The sequence below is a fragment of the Rhincodon typus genome, chromosome 7 (genome assembly GCF_021869965.1).
Source record: "Rhincodon typus isolate 14 chromosome 7, sRhiTyp1.1, whole genome shotgun sequence".
NCBI classification, from domain to species: domain Eukaryota; kingdom Metazoa; phylum Chordata; class Chondrichthyes; order Orectolobiformes; family Rhincodontidae; genus Rhincodon; species Rhincodon typus.
In genome coordinates this window covers 29,343,454-29,371,377 of record NC_063338.1, presented here as the reverse complement: position 1 = coordinate 29,371,377, position 27,924 = coordinate 29,343,454, and the positions used below count along the sequence as shown (strand labels likewise).

General features: G+C 41.6%; 1 protein-coding gene across 1 annotated transcript; it reads left to right on the top strand.

The window, feature by feature from the left end:
• Window positions 1–875: 875 nt before the first annotated feature.
• On the top strand, window positions 876–27,924 carry LOC109920199 (zinc transporter ZIP10). Its single transcript, XM_048598729.1, has 6 exons — window positions 876–932; window positions 1,397–1,520; window positions 10,344–10,670; window positions 15,049–15,129; window positions 24,384–24,574; window positions 27,214–27,924. Exons 1-6 carry the CDS (start codon window positions 876–878, stop codon window positions 27,358–27,360), a joined length of 927 nt encoding a protein of 308 aa, XP_048454686.1. The 3' UTR covers window positions 27,361–27,924.

Here is a 27,924-nt window from a genome sequence, read left to right as displayed (position 1 = left end):
AATGAAGGGTCTAGGCCCGAGGCGTCAGCCTTCCTGCTCTTACGATGCTGCTTGGCCTGCTGTGTTCATCCAGCTCTACACCTTGTTATCTCGGATTCTCCAGCATCTGCAATTCCTACTATCTCTGAAACCTTCTTAATTAAGCTATTGGCCAGCTGCTCCCTCATTGTTCAATGTCAAAATTTAGTTTGCACATCAAATGCCTTTGAGAAGTCTAAAAGCACTAGCTTTACCACATTACCCACATTTAAAACAAAACTCAAATCAAGTTCATTCCGCTTTGGAACCCTGCAGCCCAATGGTATCAATGTGGACTTCACAAGCTTCAAAATCTCCCCTCCCCCTACCGCATCCCAAAACCAGCCCAGCTTGTCCCCGCCTCCCTAACCTGTCCTTCTTCCCAAATATACCCTCCTCCCACCTCAAGCCCCACCCCCTTCTCCTACCTACTAGCCTCATCTCGCCCCCTTGACCTGTCCGTCCTCCCTGGACTGACCTATCCCCTCCCTAATTCCCCACCTACACTCACCTTTACTGGCTCCATCCCCGCCTCTTCGACCTGTTTGTCTCCTCTCCACCTATCTTCTCCTCTATCTATTTTCTATCCGCCTCCCCCTTTTTCCCTATTTATTTCAGAATCCCCTTCCCCCTCCCCCATTTCTGAAGAAAGGTCTAGGCCTGAAACGTCAGCCTTTCTGCTCCTATGATGCTGCTTGGCCTGCTGTGTTCATCCAGCTCTACACCTTGTTATCTCAAGTTCATTCAATGCAATTTGCCTTCAATATAGGCATGCTGGCTTTCCATAATTAAGTACTGCTCGTTCATACTATTTCATATTTCAATGCTTAATCTCTCAGTGATAAATTATTATAATGATGGCTCTGGAGAAGGGCAAATTGGATATCAGCTTCCTGTTTTCCATGTTTAAATATGTATATACAGTTGGGTGATATTGCAATCCAATTGCACCTTAATCACAGTGATTGCTGCAAACCTTATCATTACATCTATAGCCAAATCTTCTTCTTATGCTACTCCTATATCATTCATACTTATGAGGTATACTTTCACCAGGGTTATTGTTATCACTTTTCATAAATGAAAACATTATAAAACATAAGGAATTAACTTGTATTTTTCTTGTAAAGCTTCAGTTTTTGTTTAATGCGGTGCTTATGTATCACAGCAATCCTGAACTGATTTAATGTATTATCCAAAGTATCTATATATAGCCAACTCCCCTTAATTCAGTCATAAAACTTGGCTTGATAGCTAATTCAATTCTTTGTAATGCAGTAGTCCAAGTCTATTCAGCTGCAGTTGGATAGAAGACAAGACATTAATGTTTTGAAATCCATTCACAATGTCTTGTTACATTTGAATATTCAATTACCAGAACAAAAAGAAATGGCGCAAGCAGAAAGTTCTGAGCGGAGAGCCAGCAGTGGGACGCAAATTGTCAGACCATCAATTGAACCGTAGATCAGAAGGCGAATGGCTTGACCTTAAGACTATGTCTGGTAAGTGTATTTGTTAAGTGTTCAATATATCAACAGCTGAAGCTTTTAAGATACGTAATGTGCCTTCAACAAATTCAGGAGTGCATTACGTAGCGAAATGTAAGATTTGGAATTGTGATATTTATTTGTAATAGGAAATAAAGTTGATGGTCAGAATCCGATCAATTAATTTTATTAATGAAGATACAAATTTAGCATGATGGGTTTGCGAGTTCACATTTCTCAATTGCATGAGGCTCCCCCCGCCCCGCCCCGATGACAGGCCACATAAAATTCCCTGGGTGGCTGCCTTATCCAGGCTGGACATGTCCGTGATTTTATGAGGTGGGCAAGGCCTAGAGAAATTCACCACGCTTGCCACGTTAATTGAGGCCCTTAAGTAGTAAATTATTGGCTCCTTGAAGGCAGTTTTCTCAACTAACAGGAGGAATCCAGGGACAGAGATGAAGCCTGATAGATCATTCTGGGCATGAAAGGTGAAGCCCCATTACCTGTTCCCCTTTTGACACTGACACTCCCTATCAGGTGCTCCCATACAGCCTGATGTGGCCATCCTGATTCTCCCCACTTCCCAAAATTACTACAAGAACCTCACATACCTGGGCTGCAGGACTGCTTGTAGCCCCGGCAATGCCCACTACTCTTGGTAATGCTGCTGTGGCTACAAAGCTATCAGTGGCAGAGTCTAAGGTGGGATTTCGTCCTGAATGAGGGGTGAAAATCCTACATCCTTGATGCTTCAAATGGCTGCAAGACAGGCATAATCAGGTATTCCTTGTCAATAGCAGGCAGCAATAAAATTCTGCCCACAGATTTCTACTAAGATCTGGCTCAAGGTTGAACACCATTGTAACTTTTCGAGGTCCCCACCTTCCACTATGTTACAACAGAGGCTCAGCAACCTTTGATGGCTTAAGCTGGTTAATTGTTGTCGTATTAGAGATGTGCTTTTCCTCTTGTTCTATTAATGTCAGCAATGGGTTGCCAATAGAGGAAACGCATCTCAAATTGCAGTAAAGTCATAAACATTCTGAGCTCAGGCAATCAATCACATGAAGAAATGTACAAAAATGACACACAAGATTGGCAGCCTGGTCTATCTAACCTATCTTGTATGTTGTGTCAAATGCATCAAAATAAAGACAGTCCCTATACGCTCATGAGCTATGTAATCTCTTGCAAAAGGTGAAAACCTAGGTCATTTTGAAATAAAATCTGAGAAATTCCTCTCTGATCCCCTTAGGCCATCAAAAATTAGTCAGAAATTGTCCAATTAGTCATCACAAATCTTCACTAGCGATGAAATCATATATTTCATCATTTATATTTCGATTATTCCCTGAGGTGATCTTCAGATTAGTAGTAGATAGAGTCTTCTTGAAGAAATATAGTAAACCAATGTTTGTTGAACAAATAGGCAATCTGTTCCAAAGGTCCAGTATTCCCTGGGAAAATATCTGCTTATCAGCAGTCTAGTTCTGCTGTTGCATAAGGAAAACATTTTCCCTGATCCTCATAATCTATTCAGTTGAATATCAAATGGCTCAACTGACAAAGTATTCTAACTGAGGATTAACAAGGTTTGTACAAAGATTAAATGCTGTGTTTTGTTTTAGTGAACTGTTTTAGGATTACAACCTGGAATCCTCGTTTAAAAGAGAAAGTGCTGGTGGAACCCAGTAGGTCTGGCAGAATCTTTGGAGGGAGAAACATTGTTAACATTTTGAGTCCAATGTACCTTTCCTACTCAGCATTAACTGTGTCTGTCCACAGCTGCTGCCAGAATTGCTGGGTTTTTCCAGCACCTTCTGTTTTTATATCCGATTGCCAGCATCTGTAATACTTTGATTTTATACTAGAATTCTGGTTGCTTTAGCTGTAGCTTCACAGTATTGGCCATTGGACAATAATGTACTAAAATACACAGATCGCTTTCTTTTACCATTTGACTTTTGTTAGTTCCTTGATATTAGTATATTTAGCATTTTAGCTTTCCACTTTATCTTTCCAAGTTAAGCATCATTTTCATAATACGGGCGTGTTATTCCACCACTTCAACATCTGCTTATAGTAGTGCAGCATCTGCACATTTTCTGGTCTATTATGCCAACTACAAATGCAGTTGTTTGGGACTTTAGGTCATTCATCATTTGATATTTATTTGATTGAACTTTTTATAGAAGTTAGTTTGTATCGGAGGGATACCATGTAGATATTTTCCACCTGGACATTCACAAAGGCTTTGATAAAGTTTCTGTGCTATAAACTCCTCTACAAGGTAAGAATTTGGTAGAATTATTGGCAATCTGACTGCCTACATGCAGAAAATGTGAACCAATGAATTTGGAAACCAGTAGTGTCCCTCAAGGATTGGTGTTTAGACCTTTGCTATTTACCATTTTTATGAACAGTTTAGATGTAGGTGTGGGCAAAGCTTCTGGACAATACCAAGAGGAGTGTGAAAGGTAGAAACCTAGGTCATTTTGGATCACAATAGGCACAATGTTATGTCACCAATTGATTGCACTGCTAAGAGCTTCATGATTGTCCTTAACAAAACCAATGAGAATCAATTCTATACTCTTCAGTAAATAACAAAAAATGCTGACAGTAATCAGATTGTTAGCATTTTTTTAAGAGAGCAATGGAGTTATGTTTCAGGTCTGTGACTTTTCATCTGAATCTGTCATTCACTTTGGTAAGCATTTCCATTCCCCAGTGAACGGAATTGCATAACTAAACAATTGCTGTTCCCCTCTCCTCACATGTTACTAAAACTGCTATAATTCCACATTCCACTTGTGTGAAATAAATTGTCTCAGGAATGCACTGAAACAACATCTTTCCCCTACTGAGGAAGATTTTAGCCTGCAACTTTACAATGCCATTCAGAATTTTCATAATCCTCCCTCTGACTCTTCTGATCAAAATCTCCCTCTGGAACATAATTTGTTTTACTATTCACAGGAATCCCTCTCCCAAATTGGTTGCATTTCTCCTGCCACAATCAATGATCACTCCCTTGATCTCAATATCCCAGCTAATAATAATTTGTCTTTTTTAGCTTTCTTATTCCCAACCCCCTCCCTACTTCCATCAATATGCTTTAACCTCCTCTTCCACTGTCTTCTACTTCCCTATCCCTTTAATTAATTTCTCAGCCCTAGGGAAAAGCAGATCACCACAATTTCCCTTTGGTAGAGGTGTAGCCCTTCAGACAGTTTTGGTAAAGGTGTGACAGTTTTTAAACAAGGATGGAGATGGAAGTGGGAAAGAACAAAAGGAAAGGTCTCTTTTGGCTTAGAAGGCAAGAGGGATTAAATGACAAAAGGGGATGATAGTGCAAGTGAAGGGATACATGTCTACAAGTAAAGATACAGAAAATTTATCTAGAGGAGGTGTAAATGGAACATGCAGAATAATTACCAACTGCCGCTCTCCAAAACCAAGAATATACTTAAAAGAAAAAAATGACAAAGGTTATGATGTGTATAAGAATCAAAGAGTAGAATCTCTAGAGTACAGAAACAGGACATTCGGCCCAACAGGTCCACACCAACTTTCTGAAGTGTATCCCACCCAGACTCATCCCCCAACCCTATCTCTGTAACCACGACCAATCCACCTAAGCTCCACATCCCTGGATACTATGGGCAATTTAGCATGGCCAATCCATGCTGACACGGGGAGAATGTGCAAACTCCACACAGTCGCACAAGGCTGGAATTGAACCCAGGTCCCTGGCGCTGTGAGGCAGCAGTGCTAACCACTAAGCCACCATGCCGCCCCATCTGAATTTTTTAAATTCAATGTTGTTGAGTCCAGAAGATTTTAAAGTGCTTTATTGGAAGATCAAGTGCTGTTCCTCCAGCTTACACTTCCTCAGTTTGAGAAGCTGAAGGCAGGGAAGTTGGAGTGAGGTGGAGTAAAGATTTAATGTGACAGGTGACTGAAAGTTCAGGGTCAAACTTGTAGACTGAATGGTCACCTAATCTACCTTTTGGTCTCCCCAGTTGACGCCACAATGTGAGCATGATTACCATTTGCTAAATGGAACAAAGTATATCACTGTTTCAGCAGGAAGAAGTGAAAAGCTAACAAAGCAGGTGGTAAAAGAACATGTGCTACATCCCCGGTATTGGCATGGGAAATTTCTGTGACAATAGATGGGTAGTTTGGGATAATTGCCAAGTGAATCGGGGTGCTGCAGAGGGAACTAACCATCCCTTTGGAAAACGTAGAGTGGAGAGGAAGTGAGGATACGTTTTGTGGTGGCATCATGCCAAAGGTAGTAGAGCAGCAGAGTGTGAACCGTTAAATGCAAATCTTGATAGGTTGAAAAGAGATAGTGGTAATCCTATCACTGTTTTAGGACATCTAGACAAAAGGTGTAAAAGCGGAAGTGTAGAAATGAAACAGAAGAGGTCAAGAACCCTGTTAACCACCTGTGTGGGGAAGCCTTGGTAAGAAAATCAAAATACACACTGGGAACATTGATATGGTTAGTTGCACCATTAAAATAAGTGTGACAGAGATGAAGAAACTTGAAGAGTAGAATAGGGTATTTACAGGAGGTGGGGTTTCAGGTTGTCTAATCAACTTGTCTGAATGGGTGAAGTTCAGTCACCACACAAGAAACTTGACACCATTCAGCCTGCTTGATCAGCACCCAAACCACCACCTTCAACCTTCACTTTCTTCACCACTGCCATAGAGTGGCAGCAGGGTGTACCATCTACAAGATGCACTGCGGTAAGTCACCAAGGACCCTTCAACAATACCGTACAAACCCAAAATCTCTAATACATAGAAAGACAAGGGGAGCAGAATTATGGGGACAGCACCACCTGCAAGATTCCCTCCAAGTCACATACCACCTGTTCGTTTGCTGTTACTGGGTCAAAATCCTGGAATAGCACTGTGGGTGTACCTACACATGATGGATGACAGTGGCTGAGAAGGCAGCTCACCACAATCTTCTCAAAGGCAGTTATGGATGGGCAATGAATGCTGGCTTAGCAACAATACCCACATCTTATGAAAATATAAAGAGGTAGGGAAGAGGACCTTTGTGTTAGAATGAAGAATGTTCCAGATATCTCAAGAAAAGGCAGGCATGCAGGTTCCTACAGAAATTCAGTTTAACTACATGTGGCTAAAAGAGTGGTGTGGGAAAGAGGGTTTCCTTTTCATGGGGCACTGACATCAGTTCTGGGACAGGAGGGATCTATACCCCTGGGATGGACTCCACCTGAACAGTGCCACGTCCAGTGTTCTGGCGAAAAGGGTAAATAGGGTGGTCAATAGGACTTTAAACTAGTAAGTAGGGGGGAAGGGAGGAGTGAGCATACAGGGAGTACAACAATAAATGGAAGGCAAAACAGCAGGTTAGCAGGTGACGAGGAATGAAAATTAGGGAAAAAGTTAAAGGGAAGGAGAACTCAAGAGCTGTTAGTAATGGAGGTGATAGGACTCAAAAAGAAGGTGCAAAAACTGGCATAAGGGCACTTTATCTGAATGCTCGGAGCATTCGAAACAAGGTGGATGGGTTGACGGCGCAGACCATGGCAAATGGGTATGATTTAGTGGCCATTACAGAGACATGGTTGCAGGATGGTCCTGTCTGGGAGTTAAATATCCAGGGGTATCAAACTGTTCGGAAGGACAGGCAGGAAGGTAAGGGAGGTGGTGTCGCTCTGATTTTTAAGGATGATGTCAGGGCGGTAGTGAGAGATGATATAGGTTCCACTGAACAAAAGGTTGAATCCATTTGGGTGGAAATTAGGAATAGCAGGGAGAAGAAGTCACTGATAGGTGTGGTCTATAGGCCACCAAATAATGACATCGTGGTGGGGCGGGCAATAAACATAGAAATAGCCAATGCATGTAAAAATGGTACAGCAATTATCAAGGGGGATTTTAATCTACATATCGATTGGTCAAACCAGGTCGGTCATGGCAGCCTTGAGGAGGGGTTCATAGAATTCATACGCAATAATTTACTTGAACAATATGTAATGGAACCTATGAGGGAGCGAGCTATCCTAGATCTAGTCCTGTGTAATGAGGCAGGAATAGTTAATGATCTCACAGTTAGGGATCCTCTAGGAAGGAGCGATCACAGTATGGTCGAATTTAAAATACAGATGGAGCGTGAGAAGGTTAAATCCAGTACCAATGTCCTGTGCTTAAACAAAGGAGACTATGATGGGATGAGGGGGGGTTAGCTAAGGTAGAATGGGAGCAAAAACTTTATGGTGGAGGGCTTTCAAAATGATTTTTTCACAGTGCTCACAGTGATAAGGAAGAACTGTAGGAAAAGAGAGAGCCAGCCATGGATATCTAAGGAAATAAAGGAAAGTATCAGACTGAAAAAAAACACATATAAAAAAGCAAAGAGTGGTGGGAAACTAGTAGACTGGGAAATCTTTAAAGGCCAAAAAAATTTATAAAGAAAAGTAAGATAGATTATGAGAGTAAACTAGCCCAGAATATAAAAACAGGCAGCAGAAGTTTCTATAAATATGTAAATCGTAAAAGAGTGGCAAAGGTAAACATTGGTCCTTTAGAGGATGAGAAGGCCAATTTAATAACTGGCAATGAGGAAATAGGCGAGGCATTAAACAGTTATTTTGTGTCGGTCTTCACTGTGCAAGACACAAATAACATGCCGAAAACTGATGGCAAGAAGGTTGTAGCAGGTGAGGACCTAGAAACTATCATTATCACTAAGGAGGCAGTGCTGGGCAAGCTAATGGGGCTAAAGGTAGACAAGTCTCCTGGCCCTGATGAGATGCATCCCAGGGTACTAAAAGAGGTGATGGGGGAAATAGCAAATGCACTAGTAATTATTTACCAAAATTCACTGGACTCTGGGGTGGTTCCCACAGATTGGAAAACAGCCAATGTGACGCCACTGTTTAAAAAAGGAAGTAGACAAAAAGCAGGTAACTTTAGGCCATTCTTCAGAAAAGGGTCTCGGCCCGAAACGTCAGCCTTCCTGCTCCTCTGATGCTGCTTGGCCTGCTGTGTTCATCCAGCTCTGCACCTTGTTATCTCAGATTCTCCAGCATCTGCAGATCCTGCTATCTCTGAAATAACTTTAGGCCAGTTAGCTTAACTTCGGTAGTAGGGAAAATGCTTGAATCTATCATTAAGGAAGAAATAGCAAGACATCTGTATATAAATTGTCCCATTGGGAACACCCAGCATGGATTCATGAAGGGTAGGTCATGTTTAACTAAGTTGGTGGAATTCTTTGAGGACATTACTTGCATGATGGACAATGGGGAACCTGTGGATGTGGTGTATCTGGATTTCCAGAAGGCATTTGACAAGGTGCCACACCAAAGACTGCTACATAAGATAAAGTTGCACGGTATTACAGGTAATGTATTGGCATGGATAGAGGATTGGTTGACTAGTAGAAAACAAAGTGTAGGGGTAAATGGGTGTTTTTCTGGTTGGCGGTCAGTGGCTAGTGGTGTGCCTCAGGGATCAGTGTTGGGACCGCAATTGTTTACAATTTACATAGACGATTTGGAGTTGGGACTAAATGTGGTGTGTCAAAATTTGCAGATGACACTAAGGTGAGTGGTAGAGCGACATGTGCAGAAGACACTGAAAGTCTGCAGAGGGATATAGATAGTCTAAGTGAGTGGACAAAGGTCTGGCAGATGGAGTATAATGTTGATAAGTGTGAAGTCATCCATTTTGGTAGTAATAACAGCAAAATGGACTATGTTTTAAATGGTAAAAAATTGCAGCACGCTGCTGTGCAGAGGGATTTGGGTGTCCTTGTGCATGAATCGCTAAAAGTAGGATTGCAGATGCAGCAGGTAATTAAAAAGGCAAATGGAATTTTGTCTGTCATTGCTCGAGGGATGGAGTTTAAAAACAGGGAGACTATTCTGCAGCTGTATAGGGTTCTGGTGAGGCCACACCTGGAGTATTGTGTGCAGTTTTGGTCTCCTTACTTGAGAAGGGATATACTAGCACTGAAAGGGGTGCAGAGGAGGTTCACTCGGTTGATTCCAGAGTTGAGAGGGTTGGATTATGAGGAGAGACTGAGTAGGCTGGGATTATACTCATTGGAATTCAGAAGAATGAGGGGAAATCTTATAGAAACATATAAGATTACGAAGGGAATAGATAAGGTGGAGGCAGGTAAAACTAGGACTAGGGGACATAGCCTCAAAATATAGGAAAGCAGATGTAGGGCTGAGGTCAGGAGGAACTTCTTCACCCAAAGGGTTGTGAATCTGTGGAATTCCCTGCCCAGTGAAGCGGTTGAAGCTACCTCGCTGAATGTTTTTAAGGCAAGGCTAGATAAATTTTTGAAGAGTAAAGGAATTAAGGGTTATGGTGAGCAGGCAGGTAAGTGGAGTTGAGTCTCAAAAAGATCAGCCATGATCTTATTAAATGGCAGGGCAGGCTCGAGGGGCCAGATGGCCTACTCCAGCTCCTAGTTCTTATGTTCTTATGTACACTCAATTTTTCCAAATAAAGGAAAATTGTGCAATGTGAGAACAAATTAAGACAGGCAGAGGAGAGTGATGGAATTGTTTTGAATGGGAACTGATTGATTTTCTGTTCAATGGAGACACAAATGCTCTCAAAATGAATTAGTGAGGACTAAAAATGTGGAGAGATTGGATATCCATGGTGAAAAGGAGATGGTTGGGCCTGTAGATTCAAAACCTGATATTGAAAAGCTTTGCAAGGGAGGTTTCGTATGGAACATCTTTGAATATCATAATGACATAGTCTAGGTAACAAAATGTTGAAGTACAGTATATAATAATTAATTATTTCTTGTTTCAGGAGCAGACCAACTGGATGGCTTTGGTGAGCAACATGATGTAACCCAGGTTACTGACCTCGATGGTACCTTAGGATCCCCATCAAAGATATCTGTTGCACCTGATTTAAAGTCTGTTTACATTCATGACTCACATAGTGAAATTGACTATTGTGCTGCAAACTATGAAGTTAATGTGAAACCTAAAAAACATCATTCAAACCATTTGCATCATTCACACGGCCACTGCCATTCTAATAAAGAGATGCAAGATGCTGGAATAGCGAATATTGCTTGGATGGTTATCATGGGAGATGGTATGCATAACTTCAGTGATGGCTTGGCAATAGGTAAGAAAATGAAGCTGAATGCAATATCCAAAAACACATGATTGCTTTAGCCGTGTCTAGAAGTAATACAAGTAACAAAATTTGCTCATATCCTTAATCATTAAAGGCACAGATTAAATATTTGAATTATATCCCACTAAAACTTGAATTTCTTCAATACAGTTCTGTAGAGTATCGATTGTTTTGTACCACCATATCTAAATTCCAATCTGTATCACCGGTAACCAGATTTTGTGTACTGAATTAATTTGTACTTTGTAGATGTATTCCACTTCAAAAACCATGGGCTGAATTTTACCAAAAATCAACTAATTGTCAATATCGGAGTTTCAAGGAGGGTTTCTCTCTGTGAGCTCTGACAAGTTACCTCACATGATTTTATGCTGCTCACCTCATTAAGTATACACCAAGCCTCTATGACATTGTTCTGATGCTATCTTGTGCTCACTAGCAGTGGAGGTAATCACCACTGCCTGGACTTTGCAAGATTCCATATCTAAACTCCAGCCATGCACCAGGCCAATTTGTTGCCAACCAGGAATTGCCCTTAACAGATGCAGTGTCAGAAGAATTGCCCAAAGATGGCCGATAAAGATAAGTTGGCACCCGGATTTGGTTACAGGAACCTGGAGGGTCCTGATCAATGGTATGGTGAAGACGGCCATTTTTTTTGTCAGGACTGCTGGAGGAGATCTCGCTACGAGACCCTGCCAGCCTTGTGTGAAATTACCACCTGGATCATTGTGATATTCACGGTCCTGAGAAATGTCCAGCAGTGCAGTTGGAAGGGTAATAACCTACCTGCACTCTGCAAGGGTAAGGGCCACTTCTTCGTTCTGCTGTTCGCTAACTCTGCCGTTGTACCTACCTCCCACCAAGACTTATGATCTGCCATTTGGGTCATTACTGCATGCAAGATCTTCCCTCACTTGCTTTCACCCACTCCAATCTGGACTACTAAACTCTCATGCCCTCTCATTAACCCAGGACATCTCACAAACTTTCCTCTACCTGCACCAACACTAACAGCTACTCCAGCCACTTTCACCTCATTTAATCCCTACCTGTGTCTTATTCAAGGAGAAAACATAATAGGGCAAAGAGTACCAAGGCAAGTGGGGTGCCTGACCTTCATCTCCTCACTGCCTATGAGGAGGGAATACTTGCCTTAGTGGGAGAGGACTATTGCTGCTCATGAAGTGATGCCAAGACCTCCATGGTCCGGCAACCAAGTAAGATTAAATGGGTGCAAGGTTCTCCCATTGCTACCGTTATGATTGCATTCTTAACATGGTCAAAACTTTAACCCTATCTTGCAATCATTGCCTTCTTGTCTGCTGCAGACACCTTTGGTACCTGCATAGTAATCACCATGAAGAGACCAGCCCTTAAGGATGTCACCTTCTGCTCCACCTCTGAGGAAGCCACAGATCCTTCAGAGGAAGCACCCATGTCTGTTCCCCGCATCCTCCTCCAGCTCAGATACTGACACCTCACCGGGTACTTCAGGTAAAATGCAGCTGAGAACACATGCTAGTGAGCGTATCACTGTCATGTCTCCCAAGCTGCCAAAAGAAGACAGGCCCCAGGTCACTGGCACTCAAAGGACTGCTGGAGACCAGGTCCCAGCTCAAGCCCAGGCAAGAGAGGACCCCATGATGTCAGTCATTAATAACTTCCTTTAAACATCAACCAAGACACCGGAGCAGTAGGTATGTTTGTTGGAAGCATTTGCAAAACTGATTTAGGAGTCCACCAGAGCTATCTGCATTGTACTATCTCTGATGTGCTGCCCAAGCATCTGGCTTCTTCTGTGGACAGTTTGGTGACTGAGAGCCAGGTTCCTTGCTGTTTCACCGGATACTCACACAAATATGCACTCCATTGCTGCAGCCATTGGTGCTCATCAAAGGCAACAGTGGAATGAGGGACTTTGACCTCATTCCAAGTGTCCCTTCCTTTCAAAGAGGCAGGGTGGTGTCAATAGGCATCAAGCTCAAGAATGAACCACATACAGGCTCCAAAGAAGTGTCCATTCGGGGAAACTACAGAGGTGCCTGGGTCTTCCCCATCCACCCAGTCTGCAATCCCCAACTCAATGGGCTTTTGAGCTGAGGAAGACGAGCCTGCTTCTGGGCAGAACACACTTCTGGATGTCTGGGTCCTATAGCCACAAACATCTCTGGGATCACCTGTTTAAAACACCAAATCTAAAAGGCTCCACTGTTGGGCAGGTTCACCACACCGTGGACTGGATGTAATGGAATAGAAGGAAAGTGAAAATCTTAGTGTGTATGTAGAAGGCGTAGGTGAGACTTCATTGCAAATAAATTGAGATGTTTGTAAATATATCTTTCTACTACTTCAGCAGTGTGAGAGAAAGTTATCTTAACTGTATGTATTACCCCTTCTGCATCCCAGCATTCTACTTCCAGTCCCCACAATTTGCCCACCATAGCAGTGGCCCCAAATGACTTCATATACTTTCAGCAAACAATCCTCTGGACTGACCATGGCCCACTCCCCGACTGATTTAGAAAGACACCCCAACTGATTACTGACTAGACCCCTGACTATTCTGTCTTCAGCTCCCTTCCTGACATGCTGCTAAACCCCAGACTGGTTTCACTAGGCCTGCAAGACTGACAACAGCCCACTCTCAATAATGTAGTGATTCGGGCTCCCTGATGCTGGATGTCCCAAGCGGCCAGCTGACAATGTCCGATGTCTCGGACTGAGATTGATTGACATCTTTGACTTACTGTGGTCGTACTTCCTGACTAAAGACAGTCTATGTAGACTTGAGGACTACTCTCCTAGGACTTCAAGACGTGGCCATTTAACTGAAGCACAACCAATGTTTTTATCACAAACACAGCATGGTGCCATTCAGCAACATGTCCAGACCCCTTGACTTATTACTGACAACTGTGACACGCTGCCAGGCTCTGTGTCTACACTAAAAGGCAAGGCTGCACAGAGGGACTGTGAGCCTTTAAGTTCTGAATGAAGCAGCAAAGCACAAAAATGCAAGGTGAGGCATGGCCTAGATTCTGTGATCAACAAGTAAGCACAAAGTGAGTGACTGCTAAGAGCTATGAGATCGATGATTTTCCCTGCGCGCAAAGTAGCCTGACAGCAGCATTTCAGTGCAAGGTGTCTCCAAAATGCAATATTGAAATAGTGAACAGTATTCTAAGTGAAACAGATGTGCCATGATAATTTGGTGAGGCTGATGCATGTCCAATGCCAACCTCCATAGATGCAGGCATTTACTGCCCATGGAGCTGCCATGTCCCGACACTGACTTATGCCTCGAATTGTCACCATCAGATTTCTGTCCGCCGCATGGAAGAATGACAAGCTGCATTTAAAATGGTTCAGTAACATATGGGCTTCTTGTCGCTCACTAGCAAAGTTCTTGTCTCGCCATCAAACCTTAGATGGAAGATCAGACTTTTATTCTCAACATAGAGAGTCTCATTTTTCTGGTCTTGCCATATTTACCCAATTGACTCATCATTGCCCACATCGTTGAGTAGCTTGGAAAATTCAGCTCAATGTTTTTAATATTTTGAGAATCTGCTGCTTTTGATTGCAAGCAAGATCAATCAGGAAGGTGGAACATTCTGGACTGAGATTAACTGTTGTCAGTGTCACTGTACTTGTGTAATAAGCTTTATCTTGGGAGTCAGAATTAGAATGAAGTGCTGAACATCTAATAAGGGTAGGGAAATTTGAATATTTAAATTTAGGATGAATCTGTTTTAATAGTAAAGTATTCTGTACCTGAAGTTACTAGAAAGCACACGTTTTCTCTAGTTTTCAAGTAAGTAACTGGTGGACATATGAAACTTTAAAGCATGTTGTGTATACATTATCTAAATAAACCAATAATTAATTTTTAACAAATACTTTCTGTAGTCATTCTGCGCCAATATAACAGATTTGAGAAAGTTTGAGCAAAAGGTTGCATTTGTAAATTGGGATGGTATAATGAAGTATGTACAAAGGTATATGTTTTTGAGCAACATTATCTTCTGACAAATCCCTTTGCATTTGACGAATGCCATGTCTTCCAGGTCATGACTAATAATCATTAAAAATGAGGCTAGTATTTGCAGCAATACTTCTGACCTTACTGTAAAGTTGAAATTAAAACTAAACGACACTTACATTTTAAATAGCACTTTTCACAAAATCCAGAGGTTCCAAAGCACTTTCGAGCCAATAAAGCAAATAAACAAATGCTTTTAAAGTTGAAATATTCAATATTAATGTATTTTGTGTTCCTTAACAATGATATCTCTCTTTCTTACTGGGATGTAGTTGCAGGATGTTTAAATTATTTAAAAGGACTTTTTGTTTTAACTTCTAGGAGCTTCTTTCAGTGCTTCCATCACAGGGGGGCTGAGCACTTCTATCGCTGTGTTTTGTCATGAGCTTCCTCATGAGCTAGGTAAGTATTTTTTGTGACTTCCGTTAGCTTAATTGTAAAAGCATGGAATTAAGCACTTCATTTACTTTTTTAGGTGAAGGAAACATAGAACCATATGATATAATAGCAGAATTAGGCTATTCAGCCCATAGAGTCTGTTCTGCCATTTGATCATGGCTAACATGTTTCTCAAACAAAAACAGAAATTACTGGAAAAATTCAGCAGGTCTGGCAGCATCTGTGGAGAGAAATCAGAGTTAACTTCGGGTTCAGTGACCCTTTAGTGACCTCATCTATTGAAACTCCATTGAGTACAAACCCAGAGTTCTCACCCATTCCTTGTATGACAAGCCCTTCATCCCTGGATCATTCTTGTGAACCTCCTCTGGACCCCCTCCAAGACCAGCATATCCTTCCTTAGATACTGGGCCCAAAACTGCTCACAATATTCCAAATGCGGTCTGACCAGAGCCTTGTACAGTCTTAGCAGGACATGTCTGTTCTAGCCCTCTTGAAATGAATGCCAACATTGCATTTGCCTTTCTAATGACCAAATGAACAAGAGAAACTTAAGAGAATCCTGAACCAGGACTCCCTAAGTCCCTTTGCGCTTCAGATTTCCAAAGCCTTTCCCTGGTTAGAAAATAATCAATGCCTCTATTCTTCCTACCAAAGTGCACATTTCACATCTTAAATACACAAACAATTGGCCAAAATTTACACACCAATTAAAAATAGGACAATCCGACTAACAAAATTTGACATCCCTAGAAATTTAAGAGGCAGTTTTGGGTCCTTGTTGAGAGAAGGACATTAAAGCCATAGCCATCATATAGATTCCCAACAAAGATGTCATGGGTAGAGACTATAGTCACGGCAAGAAAATAGGAATATTTTCACCAGCAAAATAAATTTAATGTGAAGTCTAATTGAGGTTTATAAAATTACAAGAGCCTTTATAATGAATTGCGAGAATTGGATATGTATTTGAAACAGATGATGAAGGCGGTTATGAGAAGAGTGGGGAAGTGGGTTTAGTTTTTTTGGCACTAGTAAAGAGTAATCAGCTAGATGAATAGCCTTATGTTGTAAACATATAATTCATAATAATTGTTGAATTTCCTTTTGAGATTCAAATGTGGTATTGAATTTAGAAGGTTCTCCCACTTTCTCTTAAACTAGTGCCAATTTCTGTAGTGTCTTATTGTCGCGATCCTCAACAAACCAATTTCAGACTACTGTCACCTAGTTTCATAATAGGTGACAACTGTTTTTGTCGCTACTTTTTGTTGAGGCTCTTAGAGCTTGCCAGTCTCAGTCCTTAGGTTTTATCATTCACAACAGGTTAAAGAAAGCATTTCTTACATAAGTCTAAGCCTACAAAGGGGTTACCTTTAGGCTTCCTGCTACTTCTGAAGTTTAAAGATAAGATGTACTTTCAGACCCATTGGTTTCTTCTAGATTTGCCTTTCCACGTGCCACTTCTTCCATACATTTTGATTTAGAATGATAAGATTATAAATCTGAGGTGTAAAGCTAATTTCTTTCATGGATTATGAGCAATGTGCTCTTCCATGGATTGTAGCAAAGTCGTTTTAATTTCTTGAATGATATTCTTATGATCTCTTAAAGTCATAAAGATGTACAGCACAGAAACAGACCTTTCGGTCCAACTTGTCCATGCCAACCAGACATCGTAAATTAATCTAGTCCCATTTGCCAGCATTTGGCCCATATCCTTCTATACCCTTCCTATTCATATACCCATCCAGATGCCTTTTAATTGTTGTAATTGTACCAGCCTTAACCACTTCCTCTGGCACTCATTCCATACACACACCACCCTCTGCATGAAAATGTTGCCCCTTAGTCCCGTTTAAATCTTTCCTCTCTCACCTTAAACTTATGCCTTCTAGATTTGGACTCCCCTACCCTGGGGAAAAACCTTGGCCATTTACCCTATCCATGCCCCTCATGATTTTATAAATTTCTGTAAGGTCACCCCTCAGTCTCCGACGCTCCAGGGAAAATAGCCCCACCCTATTCAGCCTCTTCCTATAGCTCAAACCCTCCAACCCTGGCAACATCCTTGTAAATCTTTTCTGAACTCTTTCAAGTTTCACAACATCCTTCCGAACATAATCAAGTGAATTAACTACTCATGTCATGTATCTTCATTCTGCTGTTTTTAATTATTTACTTGCTTATTGCTTTCCATGTTAAATTTCCATGATCCCAAGTTACACGGAAAAAGAAAGTGTCACACAATTTTATCTATTCTCTCACCATTTTGAACTTAATTTTCTTTCCAATGTACAGTCTGGAACACCGCAAAGGAGAGTTTTTACTAATTATTTGTTCTTCCACCATCAATGGACTTCTAGATAAACCAAACAGAGATTGTTCATGAATTCTACCTTAGCTCATTTCCACTCTTCACAGGCACAGGCGTGGATGAAAAAGCTCCTAAAGCCTATTCTATGTTTCAAATAGAACATGATCTACATCTCAAGCTTTTATCCAACTACCTTGGTTCCATGTCCCTTAATTACCCTTGCCTAATAAAACATAGAATAATACTGAAAATACTCAGCAGGCCCGGCAACATCTGTTGCGAGAGAAATGGGTGGGATTTTTCTCTCTCCAGACGTGACCAGGCAGGTGGTGAGAAGGTCAAGTTATCAGGTGGATTGGTGCTGCCAACTTACACCTCCCTTCCTTTTTAGGTTCTCAGTAGTCCGTGGGTGACCCTCTTTACCAGCCAACTAAGATCCTTAAATGGTTAATTAACTGTCACTTAAGGCCCTCAATAGACTCACTGGCACAATTACCTGTTTTCTTGGCGGGCATGAAAAGTGGCTGCCTGACAGGAGAAACCGTGGTGGTCTGCCTTCCTGTAAGGATGGGATGGGGGTGGGGTGGGGTCGCCTCTATTGCCCAAATCAGTGGGCTCTGAAGGCCACCCCATGCCTCTACCACTAACTCCCTTCTCCCTGTGACTCCCATCCCACATACCTCCCCTCCACCACACCCCCCCCCCAAAAAAAAACTACTTACCATCCTGCCAGTTCAGCTGCCCTGGGAGAGACAGGACTTCACTCTCAATGCACTTGACAGGCTGAGCAAGCCTGCTGGACAGCCCTTCAGTGGGTGATTGGAGTTTGACCTGGTAGGCTTTCTTGCTAATGGCATGGGGGTTAGACACCCCTGAAGACAGACGCAGCCACACTTAGGCAGACAGCACTGGATCCAAGTCCAAAGTTTCAGGCTTGTGACCCTTCATTTGAAATGAGATTGTTTAGAGAAGTAACAGTTTTAGGCAAGGCAAGGAAAGTGAATGAGTGAACTAAGGACATATGGCAATGTTTGTGATAGCATAAAAGAGAGATAAAATGACAAAAAGTTGATAATGAGAGGCAAAAGGGATGAGTAAGGGGATGAGAGTAGAGAAAGAAGAAATCTCTAGGGGAGTGGTAAATGGGAAAGCTGGATTACAACCAACAGCTGCCATCCAAAAATGAAAAGGGCAAATGTTATGATATGAAATATGAGGAGCATTTGAATCAGTTAAGATTATATTTGCTGGAGTTCAGAAGAATGAAGGGGGGAATCTCACAGAAACCTATAAACAGGACGATAGGCTAGCTGCAAGAATGGTTTTTCCGGATGGCGGGGAAGTCCAGAACCGTCACAGTCTAAGGATATGGGGTAAATCATTTAGCATAGAGACAAGGAGAAATTCCTTCACCCAAACAGTGAGCTTGTGGAATTCGCTACCATAGAAGGCAGTTAAGGCCAAAGCATTGTATAATTTTAAGAAGGAGTTGGATGTAGAACTTGGAGCTGAAGGGATCAAAGGATATTGGGGGAAAGCGGAAACAGGCTATTGAGTTGGATGATAAACCATGATCATGCTGAATGGCAGAGCTGGCTCAAAAGGCTGAATGGCCAACTGCAGCTCCTCCTTCTGAGCTGCCTGTATTTTGACCCAGTAACAGTGAAGGAACGGTGATATATTTCCAAGTCAGGATGGTGAGTAGCTTGGAGGGGAACTTGCAGGTGGTACTGTTCCCATGTGTCTGCTGCCCTTGTCCTCCTAGATGGAAGTGGTCATGGTTTTGGAAGCTCTGTCTAAGGATCTTTGGTGAATTTCTGCAGCGCATCTTGTGGAAAATACACACCGCTGCCACCAAGCATCAGTGGTGGAGTGAATGGATTTTTGAGGATGTGGTGCCAATTGCGTGGGCTGCTTTGTCCTGGATGGTGTCAAGCTTCTTGAATCTTGTTGGAACTGTACCCATTCGGACATGTGGACAGGGTTCGATCACATTCTTGACTTGTGCCTTGTACGTGATGGACAGGCTTTTGAGGAGTCAAGACATGAATTACTTGCTGCAATATTCCTAGCCTCTGACCTGCTCTGGTAGCCATTGTATGTATATGGTGAGTCACTTGAGTTTCTGGTCAATGATAACACCCAAGATGTTTATATGGTAACACTGTTGAATATCGAGGGGCATTGTTTAGATTGTCCCTTATTGGAGATGGTCATTGCCTGGCATTTGTGTGGTGCAAATGTTACTTGCAACTTGTCGGCCCAAATCTGGATATTGTCCAGATCTTGTTGCAGTTGAACATGAACTGCTTCAGTATCTGAGGAGTCATGAGTGGTGCTGAACGTTGTGCAATCATCGGCAAACATCCCACTTCTGATCTTGTGGTGGAAGGAAGGTCATTACTGAATACAGCTGAAGATGGTTGGGCCTAGGATACTCTGAGGAACTACTGCAGAGATGCCCTGGATCTGAGATGGCTGACGTCCAACAACCACAACCATCTTCCAACATGCCAGGTATGACTCCAACCAGTGAAGAGTTTGCCCCTTGATATCCATTGACTGGGTGACCGCTTCGTAGAGCTTCCATTCACCTGCCACTTCAACACACACCTTGTTCTGTGGCTAACAGTTCTGTCTCAGGCTTGCTGCAGTGCTCCAGTGAAGCTCAGCACAAGCTGGAAGAACAGCACCTCATTTTTCCGCTTGGGGACCCTGCAGCCTTTTGGACTCAATATCAAGTTCAATTACTTTAGGGCTTGAGTTCTCTCATGTCCCTACCCCAACCCCCACACTCCGGGCCTTGTGTTATCACATCGGCTGCAATTACACACAACCCATTGTTAGCCACTAATAGTGTCTGTTAATAGCTGTTACCCTCCTAGGCAAATCGTTATCCACTCCTTTGTCTGTCCAACTGTTCTTCTCTCTCTTTGGGCTCCATCTACAGCTATCCTTTACTCATTACCCTTTCCCCCACCCTATCTTCTGCATATAAACTGACATTTTCCTAGTTACCATCAGTTCTGAGGAAGGGTCACTCGACCTGAAATGTTAACTCTGATATCTCTCCACAGATGCTGCCGGACCTGCTGAGCTTTTCCAGCAATTTCTGCTTTTGTTTCATTGATTCTGGTTTTGCTAGGGCTCCTTGATGCCACGCTCAGTCGCATGCAGCCTTAATGTCAAGGGCTGTCCCTCTCATCTCATCCCAGGATTCAAGCTGTTTTCTTCATGTTTGAATCAAGGCTGTAATGAGGTCAGGAGCTGAGTGGCCCTGGTGGAACCCAAACTGGGCATCACTGAGCAGGTTATTGTGGAGCGGGTGTGGCTTGATAGCACTTTGTATCTGTTTGCTTGTTTTCAATGACTTCCTAAATCTCCCTGCTGATCCACGTTTCCTAGCTTCTCACAAGTTAGAATGTGCTGTCTTTTTTTGGGCCAAAATTGACGATACCACACTCTCCAACTTAGTGTAAGGTTATCACCTTAACGCCACTTCATTGCCTGCCTCCATAGCCCTTGTTGATCAAAAAGCTGTCAAACTCAACCTTGAATATGTTCAACGATCTTGCATTGTGTTCTGTCTGAATGAGAATTCCAAAGACTGATGACCCACCGAGAGGAAAATAAAACTGCAACCCCTAGTTCTAGGTTCTCCCATGAGCATCTATCAAGCCCCCTTGGAATCATGTTTCAATTGGATCGCCTCTCACTGTTCCAAACTCTGATGAGTATAAGGCCAAACTTGCTCAAACTTTCTTCGTACATCAACCTTTAGTGAACATTCTAAACTGCCTCCAGTGCAAGCATATTCCTCCTTAAGTAAGGAGACCAAACAGTACACTACAACAGGTACAGTTTTACTAAAGATGTATACAATTGTAATAAGACTTCCTTTATACTCATCCCCTTTTCAATAAAGACTATATTCCATTTGCCTTCCTATCTATTTGCTATACTAATATATTAATTTTTGTGCAAGGGAATTTTAAAGTGAAATCTGGGGCGGCTTCCAGCCAACAATCTTATGCCCAGTCCCCCAGCAATCTCCAGTTGCCTTTGACTAAGCGATGCTACCACTCACTGAGGTGACAAGCTGCCTGCATGGTATCAGTTTACACAAACATTTCATGCTAACCAGTCTGCCTGCCACTGGGTTAATCCCAACATCAGTGGCTGTGGCCCTTAAATTGTCCTTAATTGGTCATTGAAGGTCATCACTGACGTGATGAGAAAGTTGACCATGTGTGTTTCTGCCCAGATTTCTCATCCTGAATTTAATTCTGGTAAAGGTGGGAAGGTGGCAGAGATAGATAAACCACCACTCCGCCTGATTCCTGCGAGGTATTCATTCCAAAGATGCCGTTTGTGGCAGCGAACTTGCCCCATTCAAGCCTTTTGCAAAAAGTTATCAAGTGTGTAGGTTCACCTCGCTGAGTTGAAAGGTTAAAGACCTAGTGATGCATGAGCTGCTCAGTGTTGGTAGCTGCTTTCATTCATGGTTGCATGAAGCATTAAGTAGACAATGTCCTCCCAATGCAGAGCAGATCATTCATCCTTCTGTGTCATTGAATGAAATCTTCCTTGATGCACCCACAGGCTGTCCAGGCTACTCAGGATCAGATGGCTTCTTGTATTCATCCATCAGAAACAGTACATGTTTTCTCCATGTAAATCATCCAGGATGCCTTCTAGGAAAGTATTGCTAAAGTGTGGAGCTGTCTGCAACATCTCTAGCCTGCAGTATGCTTGCATGGTTCCTTCATGTGTCAGTTTAGACATGGAGGTGATTGTCACAGCCTGGTTTGCATTCAGTAATAAACAAATTGCCAGATCACGTTGTGCTTCAGATGGTCCCAGATGGAGACATGAATTATCACAGGAAGAGGCCTGGTGTAATTCTGTGCTCAGTTTGCTGAAGCTTTTATCCTTCTCTTTTCACACACTAGTGGAGAATAACAAAAGGATTGTGTTCAGACACAGTGGTTACTCTAAATGCAATGTTAATCTTTATAATTAGGCCATTTACACCATTAAAAGGGCCTTGTTAATCTAAAGAGAGAGGTCTGCCACTAAACAAAATTTCTAATACTGTTAGGAATTTCTGAAAATTAGATGAGAGGATTTGTATCCTTTAATCGTAGATGTTACAATGGTAGTTTGTAATATGGAGGCTGTGTTAACTCAGCTGAATCATTTTGCAGAGGTGGCACTAATGTTGGCTTTATTGTACATTTTTTCATTGAGGGGATATTTTCTTTACCCCAAAATAAATATTTTCATAACAATATACTAATCTGGTTCTGAGGAAGGGTCACTGGACCCGAAACATCTTTTTTCCTTCACAGATGCTGCCAGACATGCTGAGCTTTTCCAGCAACTTTGTTTTTGTTCCTGATTTACAACATCCACAGTTCTTTTGGTTTTTAATAATCTGGGCTATATGGAGACTTAATAGCTGCTGTTAAATGTACTTGCTGTTTGTTTTGTGCACTGCTGTTTAGATTATATGAATGTTTAGTTTGGTTCAAATATACTGGAATAAATGAATTAGTCATGTCACCATCAACCTTCAGGACAGTTTGAGAGCGTAACGTGTTGGATTTGCATGAAGAAAATCTCACTGTGCTGTACTGAATCTGTCTGTTGAGATTAGTGCCATAGTTAAAATTTGTTGTTTACCCATTGGTTTTCTAGTTTTGTACTTCATATATGGAAGAAACAATAATGGCAGCAAATAGAGTTTTCTATCTATTTAGCCAGTGTAAATGTGCTGGACTTTGGTCAAAGAGGTGAGTTTGTGGAGTGAGGAACCTATCCATAATTTAACTCAGTTAAGGAGGCCCATACCTATCACATTTTCATTCAGGAGAAATGAGAGGGATGGAGTTGGGCCTGCCACCTCTGAGGCCGGGCCTTACGCTGTCACGTAGCTGACTGTATGATGAGTTGGCAGACTAAAAGATCTGCCTCTGTTTATTGGGAACGAAATTGGTTCAGTTGTAATCATCAATCTTATGTCCTTAATCCCTTGCCACCTAGGATCTCATAACCCATCATCTCCCATGACCCCTATACATCCTCATATTCACTCTCCCAGTATCCACTATCTACAGAACTGCCAAACCATTGACAAGTAAAATGCCGTGAAAGTGACAACAATAAGCAAAAGAGACTTTGAAAATCTTTGTTCTCTTTCTTCTTCCAACCTTTCAAAATGTCAATTAATCATTGATATTCAGTTTATCAGTGATAAAAAGCTTTTGTCTCACAGTTTCCTCTTAATCTTGTATAAATAAATATACTGGCTTTTGAAAACTACATCAAATAAAGATCAGGTTCATGCGGGGTGATAAGCATGTCAATCAAATGAAGCTAATGCTTCCCCTACAAGCTATGTCAGTGTTGCCTCGCTGAGTCTAAGTGCATTAGCCATTCTTGGAGTTCACAAAGCATTATTAAAAGGCCATCTGGAAAAATAGATGTCTGGCTATCTATTTTATATGCTGGTATGCATACAACTGTCCCTACTGTATTTGAGCTGTTATAGGCTGTGAGGTGGCACAGTGGGGTCATGGGGGTGAGTGTAAAGCGGGCCTAAGAAGTCTTCATAAAACTGGACCAAAACCTCAGAGTGAAGCCTTCAAACCAGCCCAGTTCCGTTGCCACTTCTGGTCTTTGATTATCTCCCAAAGCAAAAATTATACATCAAGAAACACTTTATGTTAATGGAATTGTTTTGTACAGGCTGAACAATGAGGAATTAAAAGCATTTTGGATCAGAAATTATAGACAGTTAGATTGTATGACTGTTTCAGAATTAGTTGAGTAACTGACATAAAATGTTTGATTTAAATAACATAGAATGTAAAAGCATTAATATTCAAAAAGGGATCATACAACTTTGTGACTTAGTAATTTTCTTTCCTCTCTCTAGGTGATTTTGCTGTTCTGATTAATGCTGGAATGTCTGTGAAACAGGCCATTGTTTACAACCTCTTGTCAGCTCTGCTTGCATATGTTGGTGTAGTAATAGGTATAGCCGTGGGACAGTATACTCATAACTTAACCCAGTGGATCTTTGCTATCACTGCGGGCATGTTCCTCTATGTGGCATTGGTGGATATGGTGAGTAATAGCTTGGACATTATTCATCAAACAAATTTGCTTTTTAAAAGTCTGATCTTAATTAAATTAAAACTAATTTTAAATGAGTTTACAAAATTTCTTTGCTAAGGTGTTTCAAAAAGTAAACCTTTTAACATATTAGTGTACTTAAAAACATCCGTGGACATATTTTAAGCATTAGTTTGCTGTTATTAATTTTTTTCTGGAGCAAGTCAATAACTTCAATAAACTTGAAGAACTGGTTGTGTGTAATGATGAAGCAGGTAATGGTTTTTGTTCTAAATCTCACCCCTCCATCTGTGTACTTGCTTTATGTTTTATCTGCCTGAAATGATCGACTTTATTATTAAAAATTCCTTTTTTTTGCAAATTTACCACCACTCAACAAATTCTTTCATTATGTGCAAATTGAGTTGCACTAAAATAAACACTGCAGAGAAATGGGCTTAAAAATCTACATACATTATTGCAATGAGTACAGTAATGTAAGTTGATTGTTAGCAAGCTTAGATGAAAGTTCTCCAAAGCAAAAACGTTCACTTCATGTATTTGTATGTTAATTTTCTGAGTTGAGAAGGGCAATGGTTACCAATTCACAACCCTACCACTTGTAAATGACACAGGGGTGCAGCATATGAGAGGAATATCCTTGAACTGCAACTGATTTTCCCTGGCTTCCACTGCTGACACCAGGAGCCCCCAAGAAAGAAAAATTGCAATAATTTCCGGGGCAGTAGCAGAACATTGTCTCCCTCTGAAGGAACAGATAGTGGACAAGACAATAAGCAACTCTGCACCTTCTAAAACTGCAAGCACTGACGTTTTAAGGTTAAGGCTGCAGTCAGATCTTGAAGGAACTCTCCTTACAAATTTGACTTCCATTTTGTGTACCATCATTCGCATTTCTCTTATGGGCAGGGATACTACATGAACAAATAAACTCCAACTAGAAAATAGGACTGTGGTTGGGGTGGAGGATGATATTTCCATTCCACAACCCCAACTGCTTCAAGTAGGCAGAGGGAATTCTCCTCCCACAAATCTGTTACTAAAAGAGCTAGAAACTTTTGTCGCAATCAAGGTCACCTTTGGAAAAATAATTCTGCAGGGCATCTTCATTTCTCTTCCAAAAACTTTGCTTTTCAAGTGAAGACAATGACCATTATGCCTGAGGTGCACAACTCAATAATGACAGCTAGATAGGTTGGTGGGCTATTAAAGAATTTGTTTCTTTTTTTGAAGCTTTTGGGTCCTGTTCAGAAAACATAGAATCCCCTAGAGTGTGGAAGCAGGCCATTCGCCCCATCAAGTCCACACTACCCTCCAAACAGCATCCCACCCAGACCCACCACCCCTACCGTATCCCTGTAACCCTGCAGTTCCCATGGCTAATCCTCCTAGCTTGCACATCATTGGACTGTGGGAGGAAACCGGAGGACCTGGAGGAAACCCTTGCAGACGCGGGGAGAATGTGCAAATTCCACACAGTCACCTGAGGCTGGAATTGAACCCGGTTCCTGGTACTATGAGGCAGCACTGCTAACCACTGAGCCCCATGACTATGAATAGTGGACTCAAATAATACAATGAAAAAAACACTTAATTTGATTTGATTTTGATTTTTGTTTTCTTAATGATATTCAATTCCATATGGCAATTTGATAAATTTCTATTTGGGAAAATAATATTCATTACTGTGACTTCTGATGCAAGTATAGCCCTAAATATGATTTATTAGCTGACAAATAGGGACCAAGTTATATGCCTACAAATGCATTTTGCTGTCTAAACATAGGGGTCATCTTTTAGGTCTAGTTAGTTATATGTCACAATCTATGTAAAGCTTTAAATTGATTTACAATGAAAGGGCGGATGCCTTAAACAGTTATTTGTAGACTGTGTAAAAACCAAAAGAACTGCAGATGCTGTAAATCAGGAACAAAAACAAAGTTACTGGAAAAGCTCAGCAGGTCTGGCAGCATCTGTGAAGGAGAAAACAGAGTTAACGTTTCGGGTCCGGTGACCCTTCCTCAGAACTGATGGTGGCTGGGAAAACGTCAGTTTATATGCAGAAACTTCACTTCACTTCAATGCACCACCCTGCTCCCTGACATCTCTGTCTCTGGCTTGCTGCAGTGTTCCAGTGAAGCCCAATGCAAGCTGGAGGAACAACACCTCATTTTCCACTTGGGGACCCTACAGCCCTCCGGACTCCGTATTGAGTTCAATAATTTTAGGGCCTAAACTCTCCCATGTCCCAGTCCCCCACCCCAATCACCAGGCCTTGTTACCACATAGCCTGCCATTACACACCCCCTGTTGTTAGTCAGTAACAGTCCCCATTAACAACTATTCACCCTACCAGCCTGATCGTTAGCAACTCCTTTATCTATCCAACTGTCTTTCTCTCTCTTTGGGCTGTATCCTATTGTTTACTCCCTACCCCACCCACCTCTCTTTTCTGCATATAAACTGACGTTTTCCCAACCACCATCAGTTCTGAGGAAGGGTCACCGGACCCGAAACGTTAACTCTGTTTTCTCCTTCACAGATGCTGCCAGACCTGCTGAGCTTTTCCAGCAACTTTGTTTTTGTATTTGTAGACTGTGCTGTAATTATGTTTTCTTTCCCTTTTCTAGTTACCAGAAATGCTCCACCGTCCTACAGATAACCATATTCAAGCTAAGTTTGGGCACTTTGCTCTACAGAATGCTGGGATGCTCTGTGGCTTTGCCATTATGCTGCTAATTGCCATTTTTGAGGATCAAATCAAAATCCAATTCTAACAGTTTTGATGACATGTATGGTCTTGTTTGCCTTATTCAGTGGTACTTAACTTGGTAAAGCAGATTGTGACATATTTGTTAGGACAGTAGATTACTTTTCACAGCAACTGATGTTTGTTTGTGGGTTTGATGCACGGTTACCTCCGTGGTTCAGTATGGAAACTTAAATAATTACTTTTTTTATGTCTGTGAAGACAACAAAATCAATGCTTGAAATAAGTATTTAGCACAATTAGATCAGGATAAGTGATGTAGTTGTAACAACTGTTTAGAATACTTTTCGCATGCATTGTGACAGGTGTTTGTTTATGGATGGCAGTTGCCAACTGTAATGCCATCTGGATTCATGGTGCTGTTTTTGTGAGATCATATCTTCAGTATCACACATACACAAATGAGCAGATTTCAATTTACTTTTGAAAATGGTGTTATTTCATGATTGTAGATATTGTCCATTGAATTCATTTTCACCTTTAACATTCCTACATCCATTATAATACCTCAGAACCATGTTTGCTGTTCTCATTGAGCAGCTAGATTGCTTGTTCTATGTATTAGTTTCGA